Source organism: Etheostoma cragini, chromosome 24 (genome assembly GCF_013103735.1).
Source record: "Etheostoma cragini isolate CJK2018 chromosome 24, CSU_Ecrag_1.0, whole genome shotgun sequence".
Taxonomy (NCBI): domain Eukaryota; kingdom Metazoa; phylum Chordata; class Actinopteri; order Perciformes; family Percidae; genus Etheostoma; species Etheostoma cragini.
This window is the reverse complement of record NC_048430.1, coordinates 6238446-6252188: the sequence shown is the minus strand read 5'-3', so window position 1 is coordinate 6252188 and position 13743 is coordinate 6238446. Positions and strand designations below refer to the sequence as shown.

Sequence of the window (13743 nt, the reverse complement as noted above, 5' to 3'; positions counted from 1 at the left end):
TGGAAAAAGGCTGCAATGAAACAAAGAGTGAAAAATTTAAAGGGGTCTGAATACTTTCCGTACCCACTGTATCTCTCCTCCTTCTCCCCCCTTCCCCGGTGAGCAAACATGACACCGCTCAGCAATTAGTGAAGCTAAATTCAGTGTGGCCGCAGCGGTTGGGGGTGTTGGGGGGGGGTGCTATTTCACACTTTGATCCTCAGAAGAATGAAGAATGAATTTTTAAACAAATTAGGAATTCCAGGAAACATCTTTTGGTCACACAACTGCTATGTGATCCAGATAATGTAGTAACACAGGTGCGCAGCCTATGAAGTAAACCACGCCTCTTAAACATTTGGGTTTTTTAACGTATATGGTAGCGGTGGATTACTTGTTTATATACTGCTTATAAATGCTAAATGGGGAGGGGTTGTTGCAAATGGAAATTGCATTTCCTGAGCAGGCTCCACATTAGCATACAGTGCAAGCTGAAAGGATGGCATTTTGATTTAAATTGTATTTTTTTGTACTTTCATGTCTCTGTAACTAAGAAGTTATCATGGTCCTGATGTCTGGGATGCCCAAGTTTAAAGTCAAACGCCAGCGGGAATCAGCAACAGTGGGCCTCGGGAGGCTGCTCAGTAGCTTACGAGTTATTTGAAGTATTTCCCCACAATATGCATTCACAATACACAACTACAGTGCTTTGATGAATGCAGACTATTTCTCTGAACACGTCTGACGGCAAGCCAGGTCTGCAATCCAATGACACAAACAACCAAAGGAAGAGAAACAACAGGTTTGAACAGTTTGTTAGTTTCAGACAGCCTTTTGCATAGCTGAGTTGTGACGCATATACCAGCCCCACACTGGACCACTCCTCTCCTCCCGCGCGCATGCCAACGAGGGCAAAGTGCTTTCAGCTTGTTGAGTGTTCACTCAGGTGTCAGCACATGGTTGGTATAGTGGCCCTAGTCCTGCACAGATAGCCCATAACAGGGAAAGGCAGCACCAGTACCTGGCTGTTTCCCCTGAGTCTACATGCTGGTCCCCCCCAGCTAGAGTCTCATATTAATACAGTGATCCAGGAAAACACAGGTCAGAGCTGTTATTAACCCTCTTTACTCTTGCAGCTGTGGACTTTTTTATTTCAGTGCAGTTTGCAGGAAAGATGCTGAAATGATGAGTCAAAATTCATCAATCCTGATAATTGATTGATCATTTATCTCATGTATCAACCAAAAATGGCCAAACATTTGCTGGTTCCAGGGTCTCAAATGTAAGGGGTCTGCGGATTGAAATCTTTGTAATTTGAATATATTTGGGTGAGCAGGTTTATTTATTGGCATTTTCTGGACTAATTATCTAATAGGAAAAATGTTGCAGCCCTAGAAGAGACACATTTTTTTTATATAGAAATAGAAGGTTTTTCTACACATCATGCCTAGTTTTTCTTTATAAATAATTACATTGAAGACAGATGGAAGTTTTAATTGAAAAATATACCTACTCTAACATATAAATCATAACACCTTAGGTGCAAACCTTTACACAATTCCCACAATCTACATCACATTACACAACAGCAGGGACTGAAAAATGTCCGGAAACTATTTGGGGAACATCTTTTATCACCATGGTGATAGCTCGTACGCTCACATTTTCCAAATCACTCTGTATGACAAGCAATAACTGTCAGTTAACTCAACAAATTGTGTGCAAGTAGAACATGGACATAGGCACAGCTGAGATCACATTACAATAACCGGCTTATTAAGGAGATTGGAATGCCATTATTGCAATAACCAGTGAGGTCACGCAGACTCCTGTTCACCGTATAAACCAACACACACACAAACACACCTTCGCTGTGATTAGACCCATGTTCTTGACACTGTCCCCGCTGTCAGCGGGTGAAGCCAGGGAGTGGAGAAACTTGCGGTTAATGTGGGCTCTAAGTGGATTCTGCTGGCATGAGCAGCTGGCTCACCCGGTCAGAGCTCTTCGGTCCTCTCTGGCAGCTACAGAGCTGGACTGTCCTCGGGATGTGCCTCTATTAAGAGAAGGCGACAGACCGCTGAGTCAGCGTGTAGCAAAGGCTCCTAATTAACATGCTCTGTGAAAAGCAATAAAGGGTGCATTTCAATCACACGCTCACATTTAGCCTACTTTGTGCATCGCAGCGTGTCTCGGTGAGAATCAACAGGGACCGCTGGGCAGGGTGGGCATCGCTGTGGGTGTCAGTGAAGCAGAGACGTGACAGCTCAGGGGACACCGAGCAAGATGAGCTCCTCCAAGTGTGTGTGTGTGTGTGTGTGTGTGTGTGTGTGTGTGGCCATCTAGGTGTGTGTGTGCGCTCCTTCACTGAGAGGAAGCAATATATCAAGCAATGCAGCCACCCATTCGGTCTTTCCATTCCTGCTTCAGCGGGCTCTCGCGTCTCCAAATGCCAGCCTCTCGCCTCACCGAGGGTAGGGTAAGTGGGCGGAATGAGAGGGGGACCAACCAACCGATAAGACCGGGACCTGTCACCAATCCTAATCCCCAATCACTCACAGGACAAAGCCTCCTGTCCGCGGCGCACATCCACGTCCGCGGCCACATTGAGGACATCAAACGGTAAACTTCCACCTGCCCGCTGAGATACCAGGGCTTAAGCAGGGAGCTATTGTACAGGTAGACAGCTGAGCCTGCAGCCAGCACCACTCACATCCTCGCAGAGACGCAACGCACATCAGCACCCTATCACGCTAAGACAGCATGCACATACAAGGCGGCTGATTAATGAAAAGGTCAGTTCAGCCGAATGATTAATGTTCAAGTGATTGCAACATCAGGGAGCAGAAAGCAGGGGGTGCATCTCTTTGTGCATATGTGGGGCATTCAAAACAACACAAGTCAGAGGAAAGCAACACTGTACACCAGTAAGTCATATAACAACATATAACTGTTCAGTGAATGATGATGCTCATCCTGTTCCCAGCAGAACAGAGCATCCCGATGGTGTTAGTGCAGTTGAGGCATGTGCCAATCAGAACTCATAATCTAAAATGCCCAGGGTTGCATTGCATTCTGGTCTATTGAGGCAAGTTGGTCATATTTCTGTGATGGATTCTTACTGTGATTGTTGAACATTAAAAAGTGCAAAATGATACTTATATGAACCTATATAAAATGTTAAGTTCAATTATGTTGACAGATATAACAGTTGACTCTCATCTCTCATAGGAAATAAATCAACTGTAGTTGCATATAGGGCTGTACAATTAATCGCAATTTTATCGAAATTGCAGTATGGAGTACTAAATTATCCATATGGGGGGGGGGGGGCAATTGCAGGTGGGGTCCCATTTTTGTTATAGGCAAATATGTCTCAAACCATTCTGAAGGAGGTGTTGTGGTGCAGCAGAGACTACTAAGTGTATCACACAGGCTAAAGTAAACCTCTATGTTTTGTATCATTTTTTGTTTTTAATATTTTTCAGTGAAAATGATTATAGTAATACACAAATGATCATTCCCTCCAATATCGTGAATCATATCGCAATTGCAATATCAATATCTTCATATCGTGCACCACTAAAATAAAAGTAGGAGATCCATAAACCCAATACCATGTTGGTACATTTTAAATATTAAAGGTTTCAGGTTTAAATAGGAGTCTAACCTTATTATAAAATAAACTTGTAGTTTGTTTAACAAAGATTAGTAATACCCTACTACCCTACAATTGTAGTCACATTGTTTTAATGCACACACATGACATTTAAGCTAGCTGGTAGCTAAGGTTAGCAATAATATTAGGAACATAAAACGTGGTCAAGTGACATATTAGTCAAGTTATGAAGATTGAGTGGAATTAAGCACTATGTTCTGTGGCACAATAAAGTACCCTGGTGTGATGTGAGAGCCCTGACGTAACTAAGTGACGGTTTGAAGGGTGTTTCTAGTCGGTTTACCTGCTCCAGAATCCTGCGGTATCTCCGCGTGGCTTGGTCGACTAAATCCCGGACGGTCCACCCAGCTTTACAGGGGACCACCACTGACGTGTCCCCGAAAGTTACTGTAACTTTCATGGCGGCTGTCAATTCAAATGTTCTTTTGGAGATAGTTTATCCGAGTTTCGGTAGTGTCTCTCCCTCTCGACCCCGCTCTGCTCCCTGTTTGAGACGAAGACACCTGTCTGTCGATACTGGAGCAACAGGTGTCTCAGGTCGGGGTGAAATCACGATGAAGTCACTTGTCCGACTTCCCGTGCTAAGAACGGGTCCAGAACCTCACAGGGCATCTTATTTTCAGCAAAGCCGTCATGTAAGTCGAAAAAAACCTGCCGCTAGAGCCGCAGACTGGGACTTTCTGTTACGTTGATACACCCAGGCAAAACAAACTGAGTGGAACCCGGAAGAACTCCAGGAAACTACATTCCCAATGACACTCCAACACCCATGCACCTTTATCACATTCACTACCTTTCCTCCTATTTACACTGAAAACTGTTTCACATGTTTGACAATGATCCCATGAAACATTTTATATTATTTGAAACTGAAATAAATATTTCTCTTTTTTACTGTTCTTGCTTTGTTTCCTCTGTAGTTTGAGTGGTTCTTAAGGTTATACATATTAAATATAATACACATATTTGCCTAAAAAAAATAAAAGTGACAAATTCACTGACTTGGAAAATACTTAACAAATGTGTCTTAAATACTGTAATGGTATTACATGTATAAAGTAACAATTAACTCACAATTTATCTTACATACAGTGTAGATATATATGTATGTTATTATAATAACTAAATGCAAAATAAAACCTGTAAAAATAACATATAGGAGCTGATTTCATTAGACTGCTTCTAGACCCTATAGATCTACTTTACTACATGTTAGAGGCCAATATTGTACATTTTTGTAACTTGTTAAGCTATTTTACAGATTAATACTTTTACATACACAGCCTTTAACCAGCTCATAAAATATGGATCACTGTGAAATTGATCAAATATTAATATATGAATATTAATGTGTCAGACTTTACCATGGACAGTGGTCTTCATCCAAAAGGAGGCCTACCTTTACCTTTAATAGTAAAGTCTGCTGATAATTTACATGATTTATTTAAGTAACACTGTGCATGTTTTTGATATTACAATATTTAAAGCATTTCCCAAATGCCATAGTTGTATGTCTACATACTCCAGTAAAATCCTACTGTGTTGATTTATAGGCAGGACAGAACGTGATGTGAGGTGAACTGTCCATGTGTATTTGCAGAGAAACATATTAGCTTTTTTACTCTAATGTCCCTGATCTCACCCACCACCACACCTGTACTCACACACACACACATCACACATACTAATTACCTAACTTATTGTCTGTCATTTCATATCATTAGGTGTGTTGTGAAATTGCCTTTATGGATATTAATGGCCGCTGACACGCTCCTGTGCCTTAATTCCCACGCTTTGTTTGGTTTTGCTCCTGGGAATTTTCCTCCCCATCAAATCAGAAAGCCACCGCGGCAGATGGATTCATAATTGGGACAAGCAATTATTTCCACTTCCAGTGTAATTCACCCCAAATGGACGGAACAGACCAATAAAGGACTGACGGCCCTTTTTTGCATCTCGTTTCAACTCACTCCTCTCATTCCCTAGAAACACAGTGAGTATTGGAGGGGGTGAGAGAGCAAGGTATGAGGACAGAAACCAAATAGAGAGATGGAAAGAAAGACATGATCCTCAATTTGCAGATCCTACAATGAGTTTGTCCATAATCCCTGGGCTTCATCATTTCATACCGGGTTTAACACTGCGTTTGCAGAGCCACTGACAGTATACGAGGCTGGTTACTGTCTGTTCTCCCAGTGTGATTATGGCAGCTGCTGATTCATCTTTCTTGTTGTTAGCAGTGTTTCCACACATCCTTATTAAACCGCTGTAAGCTAGGAAATACACTGTGTGGTGCTCTATTTTTCCTGTTATTTTACACTTTCTGTATCCGAGGTCCAACATTCGAGCTGTTACCTAATGAAAGTCATCTGACACAGTTGTTTATGATTAAACCACACATTCCTTTGCTGATAAAGAGAACTGTCTCTCATTTATTTTCCAAACTCACCTGCTGTAAAACGGGACATATTCAGATGCACTTCCTCATACAGTAGCTGCACTTGGTCACTTTGCACTTCAGCAGCTGTAAGTGGCAATGAGAGATTGCTGATTGAAAGTTTGGAGGACTTCATCATTACCCAGAAGTCATGTTAAGTTGCACCAGTAGACTGCACCTAAATGTTTTGTTTAAAACAGCAGGTGAGCTGTAAACAATATTGCAGGTGATGTTGGCGAGTCCTGATTGTGAAGTGCCTATACAGTCCTTTAATAACACACCACCCTCTCAGTATAGTTTTATTGCATCCATGTATATTTCATGAGTTTTTTTCAGAGCATTTGCCTTTATTTGATAATGACATTAGAGCTACAGACAGGAAATGCATCAAAGGTCCCCCGCCAAAATAGATTGCACTTATATGAATGAGACACTTTAAAGGTTTTTAAATTCCATATATTGTTTTGTTGTTCTGTTTGTTCCGTGATCCAAAAGAATTAATGTCTCATCTCAGCTGTATGCAGTTAAGCTTTAAATGACATTTACACTGAGTCAACGTTATCTTTCTTTGTGCACATACTGCCAGTGACCATAACGCATTTTTTTTTGCATCACAACTTTCCTAATGCAGCTTCCTCTTCTCCTTATTTCATAATTGGTTGCATAGTACAGTAAAAATAACATACTATGGTGGAAAATTGATTTTGTGGACAATATTCAAAACTCAAAGTTCCCTTACGAGCTTTTTTCCAGAGTTTTGACCACATGACACAACCTTAGTCTGAACTACAGAGCTTCTTATAGTTTATTACTTAGTGAACAAAGTAGCACCCACGCATTTGCACATATATTGTAGACACACACAACCACGCTGGCAGAGATATTGCAGCTGCATTGAGAAGCGTCTCTGTTTATTAAAGGTGGATTCTGCCTTTGTGCACAGCTCCCCTTTATGTCAGAGAATCAACACACAGTGGATTTTGCACTCACACGGAGGTGAACACGTGAAAAGAACAGAATGAAGTGTTGTAACCACAGTGAGAATATGATTTGTTCCCACGTGATGAAGAAAGGATTTGTTGTGGTGTTGGGCAATGCAGTATGTAGTGTCGCATTGCCGGACCTTCCTCTACAGCCATGGAAAGTATTCCAAATTGGGAGGAAAACATGCTCTGGTTTATTGGCATTTCTTTAAACCAATCACAATAGTCTTGGGTGGGGCTAAGCCTCTGACACAACGACGGTGTCTCTTTAAAATAGCCTCAGGAAGAAACTTGATTTGGTGAAATGTGTGCATCTAAAAGTTGTTTCTGATTGGACAGATAGTCTAGCTAGTTGTCTGGCTTTACCCTGCAGAGATCTAAGGGAGCAGTAACCATAGTCCTCAGAAAAAGATCAGAGATTAAAATGCCAATTCAAAGGAAGCGGAAGGTAACGGACATTAGGCCCAAAAAGACGGACATCCAGCGGTATTTCCGGCGGCACCTGAAAAATCCAAGAATCGGAACGTTGTAAATATAGCAAGACGTGATGGAAAAGTAAAATTTTTTAAGAGTTCATCGTTGTTCATCAGAATTGAAAAAGCTCACATTCCCAGTCATCTTGGAGCTAACACGCTGTTATAAAGACATATACTGTATGTGTTTGAACGGTCTATCAGGCCTTTCTTTTGGGTCTTTTCAATCTTACCCTCGTTTGGAATTAAGGCGTTCTAGCCAAAGTGTTGGACGTCAATAAAATCCCAGTGATGGTTTTTGTTGTTTTGTTCAGCTCTCTGAGTGCAATTTACAGGGTTGGCTTGTCTGGGTCGATAGTCGTGTTGATTTGCTTTCAGTCTTCAAGCAGTGCCCCTTTTCTAAAGAGCAAAATTGACATGTTCTCAGCGGCAGTGCCACCACCCCTGTGTTTTAGCTCAGTGTGAGACTGAAGCTGGTCAATAGCTGCGACTTGCTACAGTTCCTGCTGTGCTGCTTACAATTACAGGCCCTGAATCAGTGGCAAGGATTACTCATAAATAAAAACCTGCTCTCGCTCTCTGTGAGTATGAGTGTGTGTGTGTGTGTAGCTGCGCAAGTAGGGTTGGAGAGATAGTGTTCGCAATCACAAAATATGACTTTCATTCAGCGTGAGGATTTCATTTCAGACCTCAGGTGTAATATTCATGCTGCAAAATTGCATTTCTTTTGTGTGTGACTGCTGAAAAGCTCCGATCGAACAGCTGAAGGCGCTCGCCTGGGAATCACAAGTGTTGCCAAAGTTTCTCCAATTGTTGTCAGGAATAATCACAGCTGTTCAAATCCAAACAGCTATCATCAGACACCATGATCTATGGACACGCAGAAATGCTTATTGTAGTCATTACACTTCTGCAACTTAGTGGGATCTTTGTCAAGTGTTGCTGGCAGTCTACTTCCGTACAGGTACAGTATAAGGAGAAGTGTACAAAATTATAAATAAAAGAGGAAGTTTGACTCTATTGTGTTCTTTAATATTATGAAGCAACGTGGTAAATAAGCAGTATACAGTATTTCCAGCTCAGATCTCTAGCATAAGTTAGTAAATATGGAGAATGTTACCACATTGCTCCAGAATTGAAATATATTGCAGACAGATTGAGGTTTTAACCTGTCTGGAGCGCCCTGCTGCACACTGTGTTAAACACAACCATAAGGGTTTCAAGTTTTTTCAAACATGGTTTTATGTGTGGTACTTAATCTTATAAGTGTTTATATTTTATTTGTATGACTTGAATGCCCTATGATGCCCTATGAGCCTTGAGCCCTATGTTTTAATTCTGCTTCTGGCATTCATGTACCAAGCTTGCCCTGGATTTCTCATAAAACCTTCCCACGTAGTGTAGGATTTTAATGCAGAAGGACCTCCAATGTGAGATAATGGCACACAATTGAGAGAAAAAAACTTATCAGGCTTTTACTGTGTGAAATACAGTTGGACTGACATTCCAATTGAAATGTGTGGGAAGTCCACAGAAAGAGAGGAACCTAACATACAAATGTGCATTGTAGTTCACTTTTATTTTTTTTGTACTGTAATTCTATGGATTCTTTGAAATGCTGTTAAACCAGGAAGTCCTGTTCTACAGTTGCACCATAGAATGTTAATATTAATACATTAATATATCTATTAATATACAGTCTATGAGTTGCACACATTCCTCCAAAAAAGAAGCCATAGTTACATTTCTCCAATGCAAAAGGAACACTACGCCCTTAACATGATATACAGTTGCATGTCACCTTTCCCACAATCTAATGGATGAGTGTGTGTGTGTGTGTGTGTGTGTGTGTGTGTGTGGGTGTGTCTTTTTGTCGCCTGTTAAATGTCATGCATTATTTGAAGACAGGTATCCTTTTCTTTGATCGAACCTCCATAAAGGAGGTTGTTGAAGTGCCAGAGGCTGACTGAATGTGTCTTGTTATGCAAGCGGCTGAGTCTGATTTTGTGTTAATTATCTACTTTTGGAGCAGCTCCATTGGCATGAGACCAGAAATGAGTTATTATATTATCAGCAGCATAAAGGATCATAGATTAGAGCAGGTTTAGAAGGAAGAAATCAGGCTGCAGGCGATGGCAGTCGGAGGTAGGATGTGGATTTGTCGATTGCATCAACCCGTCTGCACATATTTTCACACTCGTTCCTAGGAAGAAACACATTTTCTCACTTTTCTCTCACAAAGGAGAGCTTATTCCGTCTTCGACTGTTGCACACGCCTAATTAGACTAATTAGATTTTTCTCAGCTGAAACCTTGAGTTTAACAAGACACAACTCTCGCCCTTTGCACCATGTTCCTTGATGGGTGAGAATGAGACTTTATATTCACTAGGCAGGTAGCACATCACACACTCTCTCTCGCACACACACAATCACACACATCCCTTAATGGATCAAATTAGCGCTCTGGCACATAAACCCTGTTTTCTACCCGTTCTCCCCCCCCCCCCCCCCCCCCCCCCCCCCCCCCCCTCCCCTCACTTCTTTTCTCTCCGTTTTCTTCTCCTTTTCTTCCTCGTTTAATTAAAATCTACATTGAGACAAAAGTTGCTTTAATTTAAGTTCATTATACCGTGCCAGTCTTTGGCTTCGCCGGAAATCTTTTTTAGAAAATTTGCTGCCTTGAAACCATGGCAACCTCCGCATAACCTCGTTTTCTGCCTGATCACAGCGAGAGAGACGGCTAAACATTGATTTGGACAATTATGGGGCTACATTTGCAACAAAAGCAAACAAGGCAGAGGCAATGGTTGGGAAAGGTGAAGTGTGTGTGGGGGTGGGGGTGGGGGGGGGGGGCAGAGTGTGACTTTAGTGCTTGGAGGGGAAATGAAAGAGAGAGGAGAGGGGGCAGCGTGGTACATATCTAGATAGTTTAATGGCTCTAAAATGGCACCTTTCGCTCTGTCTGCAGCTCGAAAATGTCCCAGTGATGTCATTCTTTTCAATCTGTCTGACATCCTGTTGCTCATCCACGCCGCTCCACCTCGTGAACTTTTCTATTGTGCTTATTCAACCCGGTAATTTGACCAAAAGAACATTTCTATTTACAGCGGGCACCATGGTCACCTTCTGTATGACCAGTATTTCATTCTAAAGTGAATGTGGTTCTGATTTTAAAGGGACAGTTCATCCAAACAGCTTGCCATGTATGTGGTATCTAGCTTTGTTTGATAGTTTCCCTTTAATCTGCTGTGGTTTTGATATGTTTATGGTCTATGGTTTAGAATACTGGCACCACATGTTTACAACCATAAGGGTGGTGCCAGAACAGAAACACGGCTACACACCACAAGAACGAACCGTGTTTATTTGTGAATTGGTTGAAGTGGCCCTTTAAACTTGGCCTGTAATCCTGTTTTCCCACTGCAAGCAAACCTGGATTTTATTACAAGCAGGAGTGGCTGTCTAATTGGTTGCTGCCTCAGAGGTCAAAGGTCAAAGAGTGAAAAAGTTGAGAAAGGCTTCACGGTAATAACACCCCCTCATTATGGGGTAGCATTACCTTTCCAACAGGGTCGGATATTTGTTTTGGCTGACCTGGCTTCAAAGGGACACGGCCGAGGTTCTGTTGCTGTTACGTAACCCTGGTCAAATTGCGGGGATTCTGGGCAATTATGGCTTATACTGAGAAAAACTGGGAAAGAGAAATAAAAGTCAGACACAGTGAGTTACTGTGTTGTGTTGGTGCATGCATGCATGTCCTCCAGTCCTCAACTATGGACGTGGGTCTGTGTCATCACAACTTTGTCCTGCATGTGTTTGGAGAACAAATGACAACCCATCAACCAAACACACTCAATTAAGTTATGCAAATGCACTAATTGCAAATGCATGGCAGTCCTGCCTCATCACTTAACCCTCTGTAACCTGTTTAAAGGTTTCCATACCAGTTTACGGTCTGGCTCGCAAGATGGAGTTGTCTCGGGTATACACTAGTGGATGAATGAAGGAGGGTGTGCACGTACATGTGCAGGGGGCAAAGAAGAAAAGAGAGATCAAAATTGCCCCCCTGCCAATCAAAAAACCCAATTATCACACTCAATCAGCACTGGAAAGACACAAAGAGCCGCTCTCACACAATGGATCAGTGGTCTAGACCAGAACAATTACCGCATAATTAGTTCATTAGACAATCCCAGATTGATCCAACTTTGATTTGCATTCGCAGAACTGCGTGGGAGAAAAGCCTGGCTTTGAGCGTGCACACGATGTTCCCATCGTACTGAGGCTCAGGCTGTGCCGCCGACTGAGAAAATTGGTATAACAGTCCAAGAGAGGGGCAGTTCAACAAGGCAAAAATGATATGGTGGGAAAAATGTCTCAAATGTCGAAAAAATTGAGCTCCATCACCCTGTTATGCGCGTTATTGGAACTTTCGCACTGCCTCGTACTTTTGCGAGAAGATAGAGAATCAGGGAGTGCAGAAATGACTTCTGCACGCCTTCAGCTGGCACAGTGTAAAATGATGAAGCTCTTTTTAACCTAAATGCCCCCAATTTGAATCTTCCTCCATGAGGGAAGATTTTTGGCGATGAAGGTGTCTCTCCCACCATTACAGAGCGGGCTCGCTGCAGTGCATGATTGCGAGACAGAGGTTGTTATTCACTTGACCGGCCTCGACCTGATTCTATGGCGGAGAGGCGCTCGGTGTGGTGAAAAGGAGCCCCGATCAATACCGAGGAGGAGGTGGAAGGAAAAGTAGTCTGAACTTGTCACGGGGGAAAGCTTCACGCTGCGTTTCTTTCAAAATCCAGACGTGATCACTTTCTGGGAGAGAAAGGCGCCGTGCTTTCTGCAGGCGGTGAATAGGCGGTGATTGCCTGGGACACAAAGGGACGAGGGTACAGGTAATGACTGTGTGGTTGTGACAGACACCACCCAGCAGCAGCTACATAGCTAGCTGCTCCACCATTTGATTTGGGAGAACCGTTGCTATGGTGACCGCACTGGTTGATTGGCGCCCTGCTTTTTTTTTGGGGGGGGGGGGCAATTTACATACAACATTTTCCTGATTCTGGGGAAAGGGTTATTAAATACCGAAGGGGCTCACAAACTGTGAACCGCATTTAATGGAGCAGAATTAAATCCAAGTATTGATTCCATTAAAATGTGAATTTGTGCTGAAAGTGTTTTCTTATTTTTTTTAGATCTTGAGATTTTAATTTTGCAAATAATCTCATCATGAACCTTTTACTTTCAGTCCTAAATCCAGCCCCTGCCTCTTTACCTTGAGACTATCAATTTCCTCTAATCCCAGGCCCGTGTGTCCCCATTAGTTCAACAATACACCGTCTTGTATCTTCCTTTTCTCATCTCACTAAATCCAAACTACACTTTCCCAAGGAACTGAATAGGAAGGAATATAAATATGGATGAGTCAAGCATGGAGATGAACTCTGGTTCAAGGCCCTCAGGTCGATGGCGGGGGCTAAATCCAGGCTTAAAACCGCTTCATCTAGACTACACCAATGTCAAGGATGAAAAGGAAGAGCTATTTCTGTCCAGCTCATCTTTGTAATTAGAGACGAATCCATACGGCGGAGTTTCTCAACCAAGTGTACAATTCCGCCGAGCCATAATTTACTTAATTACCTGGAGATGCCTCTTTGATTCAGTCAATATCAAAAAAGAGCTTTTCTGGAGGAGAGGTAGGGAATGATAGTAATTTTGAGGCAGTTTGGCTCCCATTTGCTGTAAGCAGCAACTGCTTTTTTTTCTTCTTGTGAGCAATAAACTGATTATAGATGAGAGGTTGTCAGATACGTCTGTTGTGCCCTTTTCACTCGGTGACAGAGTCATTTAAAAGTGAGGACTTCAGTAAAAGTACACTTTGAATCCCACAATAGCAGACAGAACTAATATTGATCCCATCTTTCTGTCTGCTTAATATTATTCAGCTATTGTGCAGACCTGAGATAGGTGCAATTAACTTCTTATGATTCAAAAGGTAAATTGGAAATAAAAGTCAAACAGTAGAGATGTGTGATAATGCTTTTACAGAAAAATAGTGCAAGTTCTTGAGATCGAAAGAAAACAAGATTGAGTTGAAAGTGAATTGCTCCCAAACTTGCTCCACACACACACACACACACACACACACACACACACACACACACATACACACACACACACAC

At 42.1% G+C, this 13743-nt stretch overlaps 1 protein-coding gene across 2 annotated transcripts in view; it reads right to left on the bottom strand.

The window, feature by feature from the left end:
- pard3ba (par-3 family cell polarity regulator beta a) overlaps nt 1–4363 on the bottom strand; it is a 133525-nt gene extending 129162 nt beyond the window's left edge. Inside the window, exon 1 of one of the 2 annotated variants that reach the window (XM_034864714.1) lies at nt 3939–4363. In XM_034864714.1, coding sequence (XP_034720605.1) covers nt 3939–4058 — 120 coding nt within the window. In that variant the 5' untranslated portion in view covers nt 4059–4363. The remainder of the gene's footprint in view (nt 1–3938) is intronic. The other variant, XM_034864715.1, reaches the window with a different exon arrangement.
- Between the last annotated feature and the right edge of the window lie 9380 nt (nt 4364–13743).